Here is a 16,865-nt window from a genome sequence, read left to right as displayed (position 1 = left end):
CGAAATATTGTTTGTGAATTTGATTTTTTTAAAAAAATATAGGAAAAGTAGGAAAGAAAAAGGAAAACAAAAAATAAAAGGAAAGGAGAAAAGAAAAAAACGAAAGAAGTAGAAAAAAGGGGGGACCTCGCGCCCCACTTGGGCCGGCCCAGAATGAGCGTGGGTGAGCTTGGGGGTATGTGCCACAATGCTTGGGGCGCCCTACGCGCCATATAGGATCCATTGTGTGTTACATATCATTTGTGAGTGTTAGTTATTCTTAAAACAGACTTAGTGCTAGTTTAGGTGAAATTCTTTCTTTAAAAGTACGCCAAGAAGAACCATATTTTTGTAGAATGTAGAAATAAGTTACAAGACTACCCTTGTTGCGAACAAGTGCAGTGCACATTTTACTAGACAACGAGGCAAGTTTGAAGATAAGCCAACACACACCAGGGCAGTCCAATTACAAGCTACCACACCCACTACAACCACAACATAAGGGGTCTATCCTAAACTGAAATACAAAGCCGCGTCTCGACCAACACTTGCCGTCTCCGAAGACAACAAACCAATTTGGACTACCTTTGCCGACGCATCATCCATCCATGAATGCCTACCAGAGATTTGCGAGTAGGTGGCAGGGCTTGGACGGTCACGAGAAAGGCAGCGTCTTGGACGCAGCAGTGGTGGTGTACATAGCGCCCTTGAAAATCCACCTGACAGCAACAAGCACGGAAGGAACGCAACATATGACCTCCAAATTGTGTCTCCGAACACGATGCTTTGCCATCGCCGATGCGAAACCGAACCTAGGCGCAAAATTTTAACAAAATGAGAATACAAACATACAGACGCGTACAAAATGCGAGTAATACCGTGAGGTTACACATCGATAAAACACAAATATGCCAAGCAAAATCGATATATCTCAAGCACGTAGTAGTTGATCTCTACCTAGAAAGTACTACTTTTATGCACACTGACAGTACTACACACGGAGATTTCGCAAAAAAAAAGGTAGTACACACGGGGAGCATCTGATGAGCTAGGGGCTAGCTGTAGTCTGAACTCCAGAGCGGCCTGAACCACATGGAGTGCACGGAGGGCTGGAACGTCACCATCACCAGCAGCACCGCCACCATCGCCGCCACGCCCCACGGAGACGCCCCCGACGACTGCGACGGTGCCACGGCCGGCTGGGCGTTAATGGCGTGGCGTCGGAGCGCCCAGCGGGTACGGCGGCGCCAGTACCCGAGCGCGGCGAAGAGGAGGAAGGCGGCCATGGCGGCGAGCGGCGCGGCGAAGACGCGTGCCCCGATCTCGGCACGGCGCTCCACGGCCCGGTAGTCGACGTAGGAGGAGGTGGCCAGGAAGGAGACCACGATGGCGAAGAAGGCCAGCAGGCGCCACGGCGGCAGCGTCGCCGCCCAGCCGTGCCTCCAGCCCCGCCGCGAGTGCTGCGCCCACGACGACATCGCGCTAGCTTAGATTGGCTGCTGCCTGCTGCCGCTCCTGCGTTACCGAGGTGTAGGCGCGTGCAGGGTGGTGGTATATATTATTGGAGTGGAAGGAAGGAAGCAGATGCCAAATGCTTGTGGGTGGAAGAAAGGAAAGGCGGGAGAGGAGCGGTGATGGGTCAGAGCTCAGAGGTGGGCGCTCCGGAATATATGCTGCCTGCTGGAAGAGCTAGCTTAGCTATACATCAAAGGAGGATTACATGAGAGAATCAATTGATCATAGGTGGTGCGCTGCGCACTGATTAAAGATGGAAAAATTCCTTCCACCTCACAACTATAGAGCTAGCTTCTGAATCATTTTTATTCGCCAAAAAAAAAGCTTCTGAATCATTTGTTGGGTGGATTTGGAAATTATTATTTCTAAGTCCAACGCACTCCTGATCAAGCGTTTAGTTTATCCAACCGGTCGTGTCATGGGTATAGTTGCACATTTTGAAGTGGGAATAATTAATTTTCTTTTAGGTTTGTCTAGATATGCCCTAGTTGTTGCACATTTAAATGCCTCAATCAAACATAAGAAGTGAAAAAAAAAGAAAATACTCACACGAATCTTCGCGTAAGATCAATGACTTACGACTTAGATATGCAATACTTATGGCGCATCTAGATGTGCTTTAGCAAAACTGTTTTCTTTCTTAACTCGCAAGAAATATATGTATACTACCTTTTCAGGCCGACTAATGGGCCTTTCCTAGTTTTCTTCTTGAAGAAAAGCTTAGCATTGAGAATCCGCAGGCGCCATGGGGGGTGGTTTTTATTTTCAGTCCCCAACCATAATCAACATGAATCCCGTACCTATAGAACCATGGCACATGTAAGAGGGGTGTAGATCTTCACCATGGTGGTGGCCAAATTCTTTTTATCAAACTTTAGCATGATTTGATTTCGTTCTGAAATCTTTTTTAGATTTGATCTTTTTTCTATCATCATTGTCTTTTACGATAAGTTTACACTGCCTACCGCCTAGATCAATGACAGTAGGCTTTGGTCAACATTTAAATGGACGTTTGTTGACTTTGCGAAGCCTACCGCCATAGCCGGCGACGGTAGCCCGTTTTAGCTTACCGCCAATGGCAGTGACGGCAGGCTTCCATCGTGCTGTGTGTCGTTGCATGCCATCGTGCAAGTGTGTCGTTGCATGCATGCATCTTTATAGGGAGACCATGCTTCACTCACACCACTTGCTGTTGATATGCATGCATGTTCGTAAGCACGCAGGTAAGTAGCCCCAGTACGTAAGCACTAATGCATGCATATAGACTACATATTTGAATACATACATCGGCCGGCCGCACATGCATATACTCCCTCCGTTTTAAAATATAATACTTCCCATGCTTCAACTTTAACCATAAATTTAACCAACGAGATCAATTACAACGGGAGCAAACATTATACTAGTGAATAATTTTTTTCTTCCGTCGTAGCCGGTCTTATTAGTTAAATTTATGGTCAAAATTGGACTTTGGGAAGCACGAGCGCACTATATTCTGAAATGGAGGGAGTATATCCGAATACCCATGTAGCTATAGAGCCAGCCAATGAGATGAGTACCAGATATAGATCTGAGTTTAAACGTTAAACTAAGTATACTTATCATATATTAGCTTGCATGTAATTATTTCATAAATTATTGTTTATCTCAAAATAGATAGTAATCACAAGAATGGTTTTTTCGAGAGTACGCCTAGGCATTGTCCGCAGCGAGTGCTACTTTTCTTGTAATCACAAGGATAGTCATTTGGATAATTAGTCAGACTGACAGCCAGGTCCCACATGAAATCACCCGGAACCCAACGGTCCGACGCGTCTCCTCCAATGGACCGATGGCGCCACGTGTTGGCGCTCTGGTGCCTGTGCAAGGCCCCTAGCCCAGCTATTTAAGGCGAGCGCTGGCACCGAAACCCTATCCATCCACATTTCTCCTCTCCCGTCCACCTCTATATTTCACTCGCCATCACTCGCCGTCCGCCACCACAATCAAGTAGTCACGCCACCACGCCGACGGGTTAGGAGCTACCCTTATCTAGCGTCGGAGCGTCGGTTGTAGCTCCTTGATCAGATCCGAGTAATGTGCAAAGTCTGGATCACCGTGGGCTTACCTTCAGACGCGGCGGATCCGGAGGAAGAGGGGGACACTGTCCGCGAACGCGCCTGGTCGCGTCCGCGGGCGTTTGTGGGGCCGGATTTGGTGTTCGCGTCTGCATGCACTAGTTGATTTATTGATCAGCGTGCATGTACATGCATGTCAAAGGTGTTTACTTTTTCACAATAGTTGCATGTCAATCGCCTGAATTTCGAATTTGAGTTAATCGATTTTGGTTGAAGAAAGAAATTTCTGGAGGGGAGGAAGAAGCTCGTTGGGCAAGCTACCACATTATCTATCCTAGGGTTGAGGGTGGGGCGGTGGTGGACGGCGGTAGTGGGGGGCTGTGGTGTCGTGCTTCGCCGAAGAAAAAACTCGGTGTGTGTGTGGGAGGGGGGGGGTAGAGGGATGGCCGAGGGCGGCGGAAGACCGGGGGGGGGTGGTTTCTGGGAGGGCTGGTCGGCGCTGGTGATGGCCGGCGGTTCGGTCGGTGGAACGCTGGGAGGAGGAGGAAGAAGGAGGGCTGCGAGCTGTTAGATCTCCATCCAACGTCCAGAATGAATTGACCAACCTAATTTGAAAAATCAGTCGAGCTACCGATAGCCACTCCCACTTTTTACTAAGTTTGAGTTGCTTAGCACATGTGTCAAAGGTGTGTACTCACTCCCGCCGTCGCCCCCGCAGTTGCCCCATGAGTCGCCTCCATGGTCCCCCCCCCTCCCGCAGTCGCCCCCAGAGTCGGCGGAGGGATAGGCTCGACGGTCCAGTACATCATGCAAGTGAAGGGCCTGTTCTTTCGGAGGGTCAAATTCCTGGTTGGCAATGGGATGTCAACAAGGTTTTGGAAGGATACGTGGTTAGGAGAGACGCCCCCTGGCCGTACAATATCCCACCTTGTATAACATTGTGCAACGTAAGGAGGGTTACGTAGGCACAATTTTACATACGATCCCCTTAAATATTCAATTCAGACGAGCTCTAGTTGGTGAGCGATGGAATGCATGGATGCACCTGGTTCGGAGATTGATAGATGTTCAACTCTCCGACCAACCGGACTCCACACAATGGAAACTAGCTAAGAATGGGATTTTTATGGTAAAATCTTTCTATTTGGATTTGATTAATTCTGGCCCAGTCTCGAGATCATTGCATATTTGGAAGATTAAGTTTCCTTTGCGCATTAAAATCTTTATGTGGTTTGTCCACAAATAAGAAATTCTTACAAAGGACAACTTAATCAAGAGGCGATGGGTAGGTAGTCCACGATGTTGCTTTTGTGATCATGACGAAACAATACAACATTTATTTCTTGAATGCCCACTAGCCAAATTGCTTTGGAGAACGATTCATATAGCCTTCAACATTACTCCTCTAGTTGACATTGCATCGTTGTTTTGAATGTGGTTAACTGGGGTCGAACAGACTACGGTGGCTCGTATTCGGATTGGAATATGTGCGCTCTTGTGGGCTATATGAAATTGTAGGAATGATTTGATATTTAACAGACAATACAATTTAACTTTCTTGCAGGTCATCTTCAGAGCTACCGCTTGTATCTGTATGTGGTCCTTACTCACTCCTATGGAATCCAGGAAGCCTTTGGTTACTGGGTGCAATGAGTAAGAAATGGTAGCACGGGTTATATTCAACCGATTCGGATGGCAGTCGCATAACATGATAGGAGTCTAGGGAGCTTATCCTTCTTATTGCCATTCCGGTTGTGATTGTCAGCATGAACTTTCATTTATTTTTATTTTTTGCTCCACTTGTGAGCTGTAATACTTTGACGACTTTGTGATACTTTGTGATCTCTTAATAAGATGGCTGCATGCATCATTATGATGCAGAAGCCGGGGGTAAGCCTCCATTTTCAAAAAAAAAACATCAAGATGATGGAGTGCTATGTATGACAATGAATGCATGCAATGAGACACACTTGCAATCGAATAGAAGCCTACCGCCACTGTGGCTGGCGGTATGCTACAACTAGCTACCGCCACCAGCTATGGCGGTAGGCTTCGCGCAGTCAGCAAACAGTTGTTTAAACGTTGATCAAAACCTATCGCCAAAGTCAATGGCGATAGGCAGTGTAAACCTACCGCCAAAGACGGCGGCGATAGAAAAAAGGTCAGATTCAAAAAAGATTTTAAAACAGGGTCAAGTCGTATTAAAGTTTGACAAAAGGGTCAGAGCAGTGAATATGGCTCATGGTGGTGGGAGCACACAAGAGGATGATGAAGGAAACACGGGAGACGGGGATCTTCTCCTCTTGTCCTTCTCATCTTGCTCTTATTCATGTCTCCTCTTCTTTTTCTTCCTCAAACTCAGGTCTAGTCTGCATTAGGAGGTGGGGGGAGGACAAGCAAGGGCATCGCAAATGAGGGAAATGGAGTAGGTGAGGCGTTGGTGGGGGCTGCTCGTGAGAGGGAGTGCTGCAAGGGTCCCATTGCATGGAAGATAGACAAGGGATGGAGGTGCTTAGGCCATGTAGGGGAGCACGGTGTGAGGAGGAAGAAGGGAGTGAGGACACGATGTGGGAGGAAGGGGGTTGCTATGGGGTTATCCAAACCAGGCCACCAATTCATTTCAATTAAAACATTTTTGGAGTACCAAATAAATCTAGCCACTGAATTAGAATAAACCATGGAAGATGCTTCCGGAGTGCGATTCGCGAAAATGAGTAGTGAATTTTGACTAGCTCAACAAGCCTGGCGGAGCCATGGTCTCAGATCTTTCGAGAAGAAGCTTTGTTTTGAAATGTTACATGAAGGTGACTACGACAGGGGGAATGACGAAGCCGTGGAATCAATTTCACGGTACCGTGTTTGATATGAATAAAAGAGTACTCCAAGATTCAATGCCTCTCAGAGTTGCCCCCACGGCCGTCTCTGATTTGAAAATCAATAAGGGCAAAAAAAATGGCCGTCAGTGGCAATGAGAAGAACCGTTGATGTATGAGAACACCTGTTAAAATTACAGGGTGTTACATCGTCTTACTCATGGGGCAATTGTGGATTTGAATCTTCAACCTTGCTCGGATATCAAATAAAAAATATCACAAACACGCGCACGCAAAAGGTTTGCCAAAGAGACCTGACATGCATTGTTTTCTTTATTTACAATCTCTCGAATACCAAGACGTTACAATACTCACGCACCTCCCCATGCTTATATACACAGGCAGCCGATAGAAACAACCTGGGCCTACACAGACATGACAACCGGTCTCAGCTTGCTCCATATGATATGCAAGCCAACAATAATCACTCGGCTACCTTGATCACTATTAGCTTAAACATTATTGAATACGACTAGTATCACTAGACCCACGTATGTATCTATCGACTCACTCTTGATCAGCTAGCTAAAGAAGCATGAACGAGCATCTTGTACATTTCCGGACATGACTAAAGGCAATTATTTTTAACAGTTGGTATTCGCCTTACTGATGCAAACTTGTTTGAAATCATCCTACCTAGGCTCGACATCAGAAATCGTCACGTCATTGCCTGAAACGGGGGTAGGCAGTTGTTGGCTGGTGATAGCACCCCGCGGCCGGCTGCTTTGGTAACTGAGCGTGGGGTTGCTGACTCCAGGTTGTGTGAAGCAGAACGCTGGCCTGGTCGGAGTCCGCATAGTCATGGACATGGAGGGGCTGTCGAGCATGAGGACGACCTCCCACGCGGCCGGCCTGGCGCTGGGATCCTCCTGGAGACACAGCAGCCCGATCTGCACGCACTTTAGCACATCGTTCTTGGGGTAACCTCTGCCCAGGGAAGGATCCACCACCTCTTCCATCGAGCCTGCGCTCCACGCTTCCCATACCTGTACGTAAAAGATAAATAAGTAGCAGCTAGTCGGCAAGTTATCTCCACAAATGAGTGAGGTACATTATGTGTGCGGATCTTACCTGGCTGAGCAGAGATCTGGAGGCAGTATCATCGTCGAGTGATGCATTGTTCCTCCTACCAGTCACAATCTCTACAACTACGACTCCGAAGCTATACATGTCTGACTTGGTAGAGACTTGGCCGTGGTACGCATATTCCGGAGCCATGTATCCGCTGCATGAATTAGTTCCAAAATAAGCACTCTTGCTCAGTGTTGCATTTACCATTTGATATCGTATCACTCAAACGGTCATCTTCCGTTAATTTGGCTAGAACAGTGTGCATTTGCAAAGTACGTACACAGAAGCAAAGACTTACAGTGTACCAACAGCACGTTTTGTTACATCCATCGATTGATCTCCACCGAAAGCCCTAGAAAGACCAAAATCTGAGATCTTGGGGTTCATATCCAGGTCCAGTAAGACGTTGCTTGGCTTCAGGTCACGGTGGATGACTTTTAGACGAGACTCCTGGTGGAGATACAGTAGACCTCGAGCAATCCCAGAGATGATCATGCTTCTTTTCATCCAATCGAGTTGGTGTGCCTTCTCCGAATCTGCGACACACATGCACCACTCAAACTAAAAACAGCAGAATAGCAGACTAGTGGTGTACTAAAGTTTTGACAAGATGAGATGGGAGAATTACTGAAAATAATCGTGTCTAGGCTTCCATTAGGCATATATTCGTACACCAGCAGTTTCTCTTGCAAGCAAACACCGAGAAGCTGCACCAGATTCTTGTGCTTAAGTTTGTTAGCTAGCACTAGCTCATTTTTCAGCTCACCAAACCCTTGAACAGAGTCCTTTGACAGCCTTTTGACGGCTATTTTCATTCCGTCCTGCATTTCCCCCTATGTAGACAGTAGAGGCAAGTTTGCTCTTGGATTAAATTAAATAATTCACCAAATATTGTCTCTGGTACATTTAGTATAGATTTGTATTCTCATGTAATATTCATACCAAAGCACAATACACACCTTAAAAACCTCTCCGAATCCTCCCTCTCCCAGTTTGTTGTTTATAGAAAAATTGGATGTGGCAACCCTCAACACTTGGAGACTAATATAGTTCAAGCCCTCTCCTGCATTATCTGCAATAAGAAACATGCGATTTAGCTATACCTTACCTTGAGTTTATCTGTATACAAGAGACAAAAAAGAAGGATCTTATTGATTCCTGGCTGGCTACAGTTATTTGGTTCTGGCAGCCTTCTGATGGGGCTTTTGGATGTTCACTTATGGGTGTTAGACATGATCTGTTCCAGGTAGATACATGTATGGCCGAGAGGTTTATGACTAGAATGGTCATAATGAACAAGTGATCAGGATTCAAGTGAATCCTAATCAATGTGTACGGGGATGAGTTTTAAAGAGCTTGTGATGTCATGTCCGAGCTACACATGGTCTAATAACCAGATGGACCCTCTGTTTGTTAAATTACATACAATTTTGGTTAGCCCCTCCTGGGAGCAAAGGTTTCCTTTGGTTACTGTCAGAATCCTGGTTAGAGGGGTTTCTAACCATGCTGCTCTTCTTTTACATACTGTGATAATCCTGTTGCGATAAATGCATCTTTTAGGTTTGAATTAAGCTGGTGGACTATGAAAGATCTCTCCGATATAGTTAACAATGCCTGGTCGTCTATTGTTCGCTCGCAGAGGCAGTACCTTGCATTGACTATGAAACCTTTCAAGACAAGCCTCAAGGGCTAGAATCTTAATGGTGAGGAGGCTTATAGGAGGGATAGAGAATGCATTACTAATTGGCTGGATGTTGTGGATAAGAAATGTGAGCTTTTTGGTGCCTTAGAAGCTGACTATGGCTTAAGAGATAAACTGGAAAATGACTGAAATAAAATTCTTAGGGAGGAGGAATTTAAATGGTACTAACAGTATAAAGAGAGAGATATAAGACATGGAGATAGTAATTCTAAGTATTTTATGATTAATGCTAGTGGTACAAAATGTAAGAATAAGATTTTTCAGATTCAATCAAGATGAGCGCATCATTCAAGGAGGCGAACAACTCATCAAATATGCTACTACCTTTTATAAGAAGCTTTTTGGAAGGACGATCTTCTTCCTTTCTCTCTTATTATTCCTTTGCCCGGTTGCCTTTCCGATGTAGATAACAGTAGGTTGAATGACAAGTTTACACATGACGAGATTAAAACTGCAGTTTCCCCACGAGTCACAATAGAGCAGCGAGCTAGATGGCATGCTTGTTGAGTTTTACCTAATCTTTTGGCGTCTTGTCTCTGGTGATTTTCTTAAAATTTTCCAGGATTTTTATGATCGCGTTATTGACATTTCTAGACTAAACTATGATATAGTAACTCTGACCGCTAAAGGTCAAGGGGCTGATAAAACAGATGTATAGGCCCATCTTCATCCTTATTGTTCGATTTAAAATTGTTACTGAAGTTCTCAATAGTAGAGCCATGTTGACTGTAGACAAGAGTGTTCACAAAGCTCAATCTGCTTTTACCAAAGGTCAGTTTATGTTAGATAATGTAGTTGTTTTACATGAGACTTTATATTCATTGCATACTCTGCTGCCCTTTTTAAACTAGATTTTGAGAAAGCATACAATAAATTCATTTTGGAATTTGTGCATGATGCGTTAAGCATGAAAGGATTCCTGGTTAAATTTGTACGGTGGCCTAATTGTTTTTTTAGCGATGGTAAAGCAACTATTACCTTGAATGACATGTCAGGCTCTTAGTTTGTTACTAGGAAAGGCTTGAGGCAGGGGGAGTCCTTTCCCCACTCTCCTCTTTAATTTAACTATTGATGTTATTGCTTCCTTGGTATAACCGAGGTTTCACCATTCTACAATACGCAGACGATACCATCTTTTATTTGGAAGATGACCTTGAAGGTTATCTTATATGTTTATGAGCATTGAACATGGCTAAAATTAAGTTCTGAAGAGCAAGATCCACTGTTTTAGCGATGCGTTGCTGGAATAGAATGATTATGCTCAAATTTTTACTTACATAGTAGGTGATTTTCCTTTTAGATATTTAGGGATTTCTCTACATTTTCAAAAGTTATGTAATCTTGATTGGGAGCCACCTGAGGACAAATATGAAAAATGGCAGCTTCATGGCAAGGGATCTTTCACTCCATGGGGCCTCGTTTATTCTCTGTGATACTTGTGTCAGTAATATTCCTATTCTCTTATTGTCCCTTTTTCGTTGGCCTAGAGGTGTTGGTAAGAGACTTGATTTCTTTCGTGCTTGTATAGTTTGTTGGCAAGAGAAGGATGGAGTGTAAAAGTATCGGTTGGTTATCTGGTTGGATGTTTGTCGTCCTAGAGATCGAGGGGGTTGGGAGTTACTAATCTTGAAGCTAGGAATATTAGTCTCCTGTGTCAATGGAATGTGGTTTCTGGGGCATTGGGTAACCCCATTTTTTTTAGAAAAGGAGGATGACCCTGGCCTCTGCATCTGGAAGATGCATGCGGTCATTTTATTGATTATTCTCGAGGACCTTACAAAGTAGTATAACAACAATATGCCTAAATCCACCATCTTGACAACATTTGCCGCTACTCCTATCCATATGATGAAGGGGTGCAAGCTGGGCCACAAACCCAGACCTCTCACCTAAGCCTAACATCTAAAGCCGGAGGCCCCAACCCAGCCATCTACCGGGTTCGGGGCACAAACCGGTCTGAAGCACTCACATGTGTCGTCGCTGTCATCTTCCACTAGTCCATCTTCAGAGTAGATTGAGGTGTCAACCTTAGCAGGTCCTTCGCCATCGATGCTACCACGACGCCAAACGACGACCTCCACCTACGCAAGCCTTGGAAGGTCTTCCGCCATGGACGCCACCACGACGCCAAACGACGACCTCCACCTACGCGAGTCCATCTCCAAGCAACAGACGTAGATCCATGCTAGGATAGGTCCGCGCCACCACCGTCGCCCACCACCCACAAGCGCTACCCAACCCCAAGGTTCCCAAAGCGGCGCCTTCAAGGAGGTAACGGCGCCGTGAGTGCCGCCGCCGCCCAATAAAGTTAGGGCTTTCACCCGGGAGACCTAGGGGAAGGGGAAGTGAGGAGATCAGTCCATACCGACGCCTCCAAGGAGGGGAACGGCGCCCTAGGCGTCATCGTCGGCGCGGCCGGGCATGGCCGGCCAGGGTTTTCGCCCGAATAGATCCCCGCCACCACCAGCGCCTCCTGTACAGAACCGGCGACCACGGGAAGCGCGGCCCGACCAGGCTGGCCCACACGCCGAACAGGGGAGGAGGGGAGGCGCCAGATCGCGCGCACCGACCGCCGCAGAAGCCGCTGCCAGCCACCAACGACCACCGGGATCCCGCCACCCACACGGCCAGGACGCCAGATCCACCGCCCACACGGCTGCTCACCGGAGCTTGCCGTGCCTCGCCAAAAGGAGCCGCCGCTCCAGATCTGAGACTCCCCACGCAGAGGCAGGGCAGCCGAGACCCCGCCGCCACCATCCTTGGCGCCCCGGGCTTGCCCGGTGGCGGCCTCAGGCGGCGGCGAGGAGGTGGGATGAGGTGGGGAGGGTGCCAAGGCAGTGCGGCTAGGGTTCCCCCGCCGCCGCCGGGGGAGGCGACGCGGGGGTTAGAAACCATATATTGTACTTGAGGTATAGTCAACGCCCACATCCTTCTTTGGTCTCTATCAAAATTGGCTGCCGACCTATACTAGCAAAGAGTAGAGCCGTTGTATCTATTGGTTCTGGTGCTTTATTATGGACTGTTTGCAAAACAAGGAATATATCCTATTTTTTCCATATGCGTCCTGCTCAACCTACTAATGTAGTTTTCTACTTTGTGTGCACTACTGGTCTCGTAAATTATGCCTTAAGGAAGCAGCTGAAAGGCTCACCTAAGTAGCATATGATATCTTCAGAAGGGCACATGGCTGGGGACGTAAATATCAAAGACTGTGCCAATGATGCCTGCTTAGCCTCTGTTTGTCCTGGATTTGAGCCATTTTGCTTATAATCTCTAGATGTTTACCAGATTGCCGGTTACTGAAGTGCTATGGTTGCATTTCTTAGATGTGGTCCAAATGTCTAGGAATGTAGCTATTTTTCCTTCCCTGATGCATGGTATGCATCGATGCGCGGGGGGGGGGGGGGGGGGGGGCTTCTGCAAATGATGTGATGCTATGTTAAGAGCATCTCCAACAGATGCTCAAAAAAGCGACGCGCTAAAATAATTTTACAGCGCTATTTTAGTAATTTTAGCGCTTCGTGGCCGATTCAGTCCAGCAGACGCACAAAAAGATAACGCGTAGCGAACGGCGCGCAGCAGTCCAGCAGATGCACTAAAAAAAGTGTCACAAATATATCACAAACAGGTCCCTAACATTTACAGATAAATTCATCTGACCAAAACAAAAACGCAATTAGCTTCCCAATTGTTGGATCGTTGAAATCGCCGGCCACCGTACGCGAGCTAGCTTGATGCACAAACACGAGCTAGCTAGCTTGGCTTCCCTATCAGCTGGCTTGCAATCGATCGGAAACCGCAAGCTCCGCATGCAACGCTAGCCTTCGGCCACAGGGAGGCTGCGAACAGAGAGGCAACGGCGGCTCCCGGCCGGCGAACTCGAGGCGGCAAGCTCCAGCCGGTGAGCAGAAGGGCAGTGGCGGCTCCGCCCCATGCCAGGAAGAGCAGATGACGAGCACACAGAGGAGTGGCGGCGGCCGGCGGCCGGCGGCGGCGAGCTGCAGGAAATGGCGGAACGAGCAGAGGGAGCGAAGCGGAGCGGAGCAGCTGGTCTTCGCGCGTCATTGTCCAGCGCGCTGTACGCCGCGCAGCAAATATCTCGCGTGTGATGCAGAAATTCCCAGCGCGCCGGTTGGATTTTACAGCGTGTTGGCTTTTGCAGCGTCTGCTGGAGATGCTCCGTGCGCTAAATTAGCGATTTTTACAACGCGGACTACTTTTAGCACCTCTGTTGGAGATGCTCTCATGACTCTATTTTCATATAAAAATGGGGGCCATGTTGCCCCTATGATCGAAAAAAAAACTATTTCTCGCCTTCTCTTGTTCCGTATGACCCATGTGCTCTTCTGTAGGAATTATTACATACCTTGTTGTTCCTTGTCTGCCTTGATCCTTTTCCTCTGCCGACGAACACAAGCAAGCACAACGACTAGGACAAATAGTGTCCCAACAGAAATGGCGACAGCAAGGATGACATGCTGTAATCTTGTGTTTCCTGCATGTTTTTAAGAAATTTATCACCATCAGCATTGGTCATTGCACAAGACAATTAGTCGATCATTAACAACTGAACTGCCGTGCACTAGCTTCCGTCATGAGAGCCAGAAATGGCAGCAAGGGCAATAGTAGCAGGGGCGTCCGCATGTGTTCTTGTGGGTCGCAAGGTTGCGCAACATGAATCATTTGGGGGCATAACTGAAAGCTAGCTTGTATGAGGTTAAACGCGGCTTGCTAGATATATAGTTTTTTGGCCGGTACTGAGCGTCCCTCACAAAGGACAGCCAAATAAACTCTGTCTATTCTTAAATTTTTTCATGATAAATATCCTAAAAAAGAATTTACACGATAAAAACCTGATTTTTTTTGTTTTTAGAATTTACACGATTTGTAGAAAAGTAAAAAGGGAGACGATATTTCTTATGATAGGCAAGCATGTCATCTCATCATGTAACATGCATGAAAAAAAACCCACGTAACCTGTAACCATGCATTGGAAAAATTCCACCTTAACACCCAAATATGCATGACAATTTCCATTCTAATAAGTTATTTATAATTAGTAAATATTTTGTAACTATACAATAATCAAACAAAACAAGTCATATGTATTATCAATTGTTTTTACTTCTAATATTAATGTTTCATGCAATTGAATCCAATTAAACTATATTGCAAAAGATTCCCGCAATAACGTGTAGGGCATCCTCTAGTTCTAGAGACACTGCATCCCACTAGATATTCCTGGTTCTTATGAATTGGTTGGCTGCAGATTAAGGTTGTGTCAGAGACATATTTTAGGGTAACGCATAGCCAAATAAACGTGTACCGAAAAAATAAATCCAATAGGCCTGTGGTCTCTTCTAAAGGAGAGGTGGGGGAGAGGGAAAGCTAGAATTTTGACGAAGACATCATGGCCCCTGCCCTGGCACACAGGGCACCTTCATTTTGGGTAAATTCAAACACCCCTGCAGTCCTGCACACACGGCGAAAAATACGGAGGATGAGGTTAGGCAATGATGGTCCGGGTTACTCACGGCGTGTTTCGTCGGGGGATCCCGGTGTTGGAGCAGCCGGAGGCGGAGCATCGAGCGCCAGGTCGTAGAAGGTATATATTTGAATCCGAAGCAGGCAGTTGAAGTTTCGCGCCACCCCTCCCTGATATCCGTAGCAGCACGTCGGCAGCACTGGTACCAAGGACTGCAGGCACCAGTCGCACTGCGAGGCGCTGAGGTCCCTCATGCACTGCACGAGACCGTACATCGTCCCTTTGGGATCGCTTGGTGCGTACACCGCCTCCCCGGTGGCGAACATCGCCGAGGTGTTGCCTCCTTCGCTGGCCGCCCGCGCCACCAGGCGCTTCATCAGCACGTTGTACGTCCGGTCGAAGCTTTCTGGGTCGGACACTGTGAGGACGTCGTACAGCGCGTTAAGCGAGCGCTTCTCGTAGTAGAGGTTGATCGTGTCGTTGGTGTCGGCGAAGGTGATGTAGGCCTTGTCGTAATAGGCTGCCGCGCTCCGGTTTGACGCGCACCTGCCGCGTAAGTCGATGACGCTTGCTTGCATGTCAGCGAGGCACTGAGACGGCGTGGTATCGCCGCGGCAGAGGCCGCGGACGAAGGCACGGTCGCGGCCGGTGCCCAAGGAGAGGGAGGCGAAGCCCGTTGGCGCTACGGCCTGGGGGAGGGCGTTCAGGAGCGTGAGGACGTTGGTGCGGAACGCGCTGCTGTTGGTAGTGTTGGACGTTGGTGGCGCTGGTGCTGCGGCGGAAGAAGGACGGGGGTCTATGCATACCCCCTGGGAAGCTGCTTTGCTTGCTGCGAGAAGGAGGAGCACGAGGGCCAGCGCATGGGATGGCATGGTCGGCATGGCAATGGCTAATGGCTGTGTTCTGACTTCTGAGTGCCGCGTGAATGGCGGGTCTGGTCACTCGTGATATTTGTAGGCAGTTCGATGGGTAGCCAACGTAGGACACTTGGGGCGATAATACTACACACACGCGCAAAACAGACGGACTTTCACGAACCCTGCCGCCTGGCCATCACTAATTGGCCCCCCTGATTTTAAGTGGTGGGCCCGTCTCACTCTATCAAATCTAAGCCAATCATATCCTAACCACCCCGTAAAACCAAGTAAACCCTCCGTGTGTTTGGTTTGTATCATGGAGTGGAACGTAACGGGTCTGTGCCATGACTGGGCCTCGTTCTTGTGTTTGGTAGCAACCGAGGACAGGAACTCACCCATTCCCCCGAGCGGCATATTCCCTTGAGATGCGGAATGTGCTCGTACCTCCGAATCGAAGGAATTACACGAAACGCCTCGCTCTCCCACCTTTCCTTCCCCGACTCTCTCACCCCGCGACCCCTTCCCATCTGCGCCGCCAGTCCATCTCGATCCGTCACCTCGTCTCTCCCTCACGAACGGCATATATCTTCATTACCTAATATGTATTATAATTACAGATGTAAAATGATATATGTGATATGTAATCTCATCATTCATGTGTCAAATGGTGAGTTGAATCAAATTCATTACATTTGGTCTCTCTAAGCAAACATCAAAATAGAACCGTTCCATTTCACAAAATTTCTCTACCAAACACATGAACGAAACCGACCAATTCTAGTGAAATAGAATGTCATGGAACCATGACATTTCATCCCATTTTGTTCTCGAACCAAACACACCCTTGAATGCCTTTGGTCCTTCCGCTGAGTAAATATACGAGAGCGAACTAGCCAATGTGGGACAGTCAAACCGTGTCCGGCTTTTTTTTTTGAATTTTCAGGAGTTCCTACGTGCGTAGACCGCACATGCACAAGCGTGCCCGTGGGGAAGGATGTGCTCTCTTGTGGCACACACCGCTCGTCCGGCTAACGAGTGTGACTTAATGTTTGGCCTTCTGCGGAGAAAAATCTTCCAAGACCAGACCATCACAAAACAGTTTCAAATAGCAAACTACGATAAATAATTAAATATACAAAGTCTTACAAGACTGGACTGGCCGATGTGGGACAGTAGTACGTGTGGTTGGGGCAGCTACACCGTGCGTCACCTTATGGCTAAGGAGCGTGACTTCCTTTGGCCTTCTGTGAAAGAAACTCGTATAGAGAATGGACTAACGACCGTGACTTATTCTGTGACCTTTGGCCTATTGCAGAGATAATTCTT

At 47.3% G+C, this 16,865-nt stretch overlaps 2 protein-coding genes across 2 annotated transcripts; both read right to left on the bottom strand.

Moving 5' to 3' along the window:
- Positions 1-331: 331 nt before the first annotated feature.
- Positions 332-1,591, bottom strand: LOC123082562 (uncharacterized). The gene is made up of 2 exons (XM_044504871.1): positions 1,011-1,591; positions 332-791 (listed from the first exon to the last, which is right to left on the bottom strand). Exon 1 carries the CDS (start codon positions 1,455-1,457, stop codon positions 1,035-1,037), a length of 423 nt encoding a protein of 140 aa, XP_044360806.1. The 5' UTR covers positions 1,458-1,591; the 3' UTR covers positions 332-791; positions 1,011-1,034.
- A 5,073-nt stretch (positions 1,592-6,664) lies between these two features.
- On the bottom strand, positions 6,665-15,591 carry LOC123087478 (putative receptor-like protein kinase At4g00960). The gene is made up of 7 exons (XM_044509493.1): positions 14,732-15,591; positions 13,564-13,692; positions 8,455-8,567; positions 8,124-8,328; positions 7,794-8,031; positions 7,496-7,649; positions 6,665-7,410 (listed from the first exon to the last, which is right to left on the bottom strand). Exons 1-7 carry the CDS (start codon positions 15,561-15,563, stop codon positions 7,057-7,059), a joined length of 2,025 nt encoding a protein of 674 aa, XP_044365428.1. The 5' UTR covers positions 15,564-15,591; the 3' UTR covers positions 6,665-7,056.
- Positions 15,592-16,865: the final 1,274 nt, after the last annotated feature.

Source organism: Triticum aestivum, chromosome 4A (assembly GCF_018294505.1).
Source record: "Triticum aestivum cultivar Chinese Spring chromosome 4A, IWGSC CS RefSeq v2.1, whole genome shotgun sequence".
Classification (NCBI taxonomy): Eukaryota; Viridiplantae; Streptophyta; class Magnoliopsida; order Poales; family Poaceae; genus Triticum; species Triticum aestivum.
The sequence above is the reverse complement of the archived record's forward strand: the minus strand, read 5'-3'. Positions and strand labels throughout refer to the sequence as shown.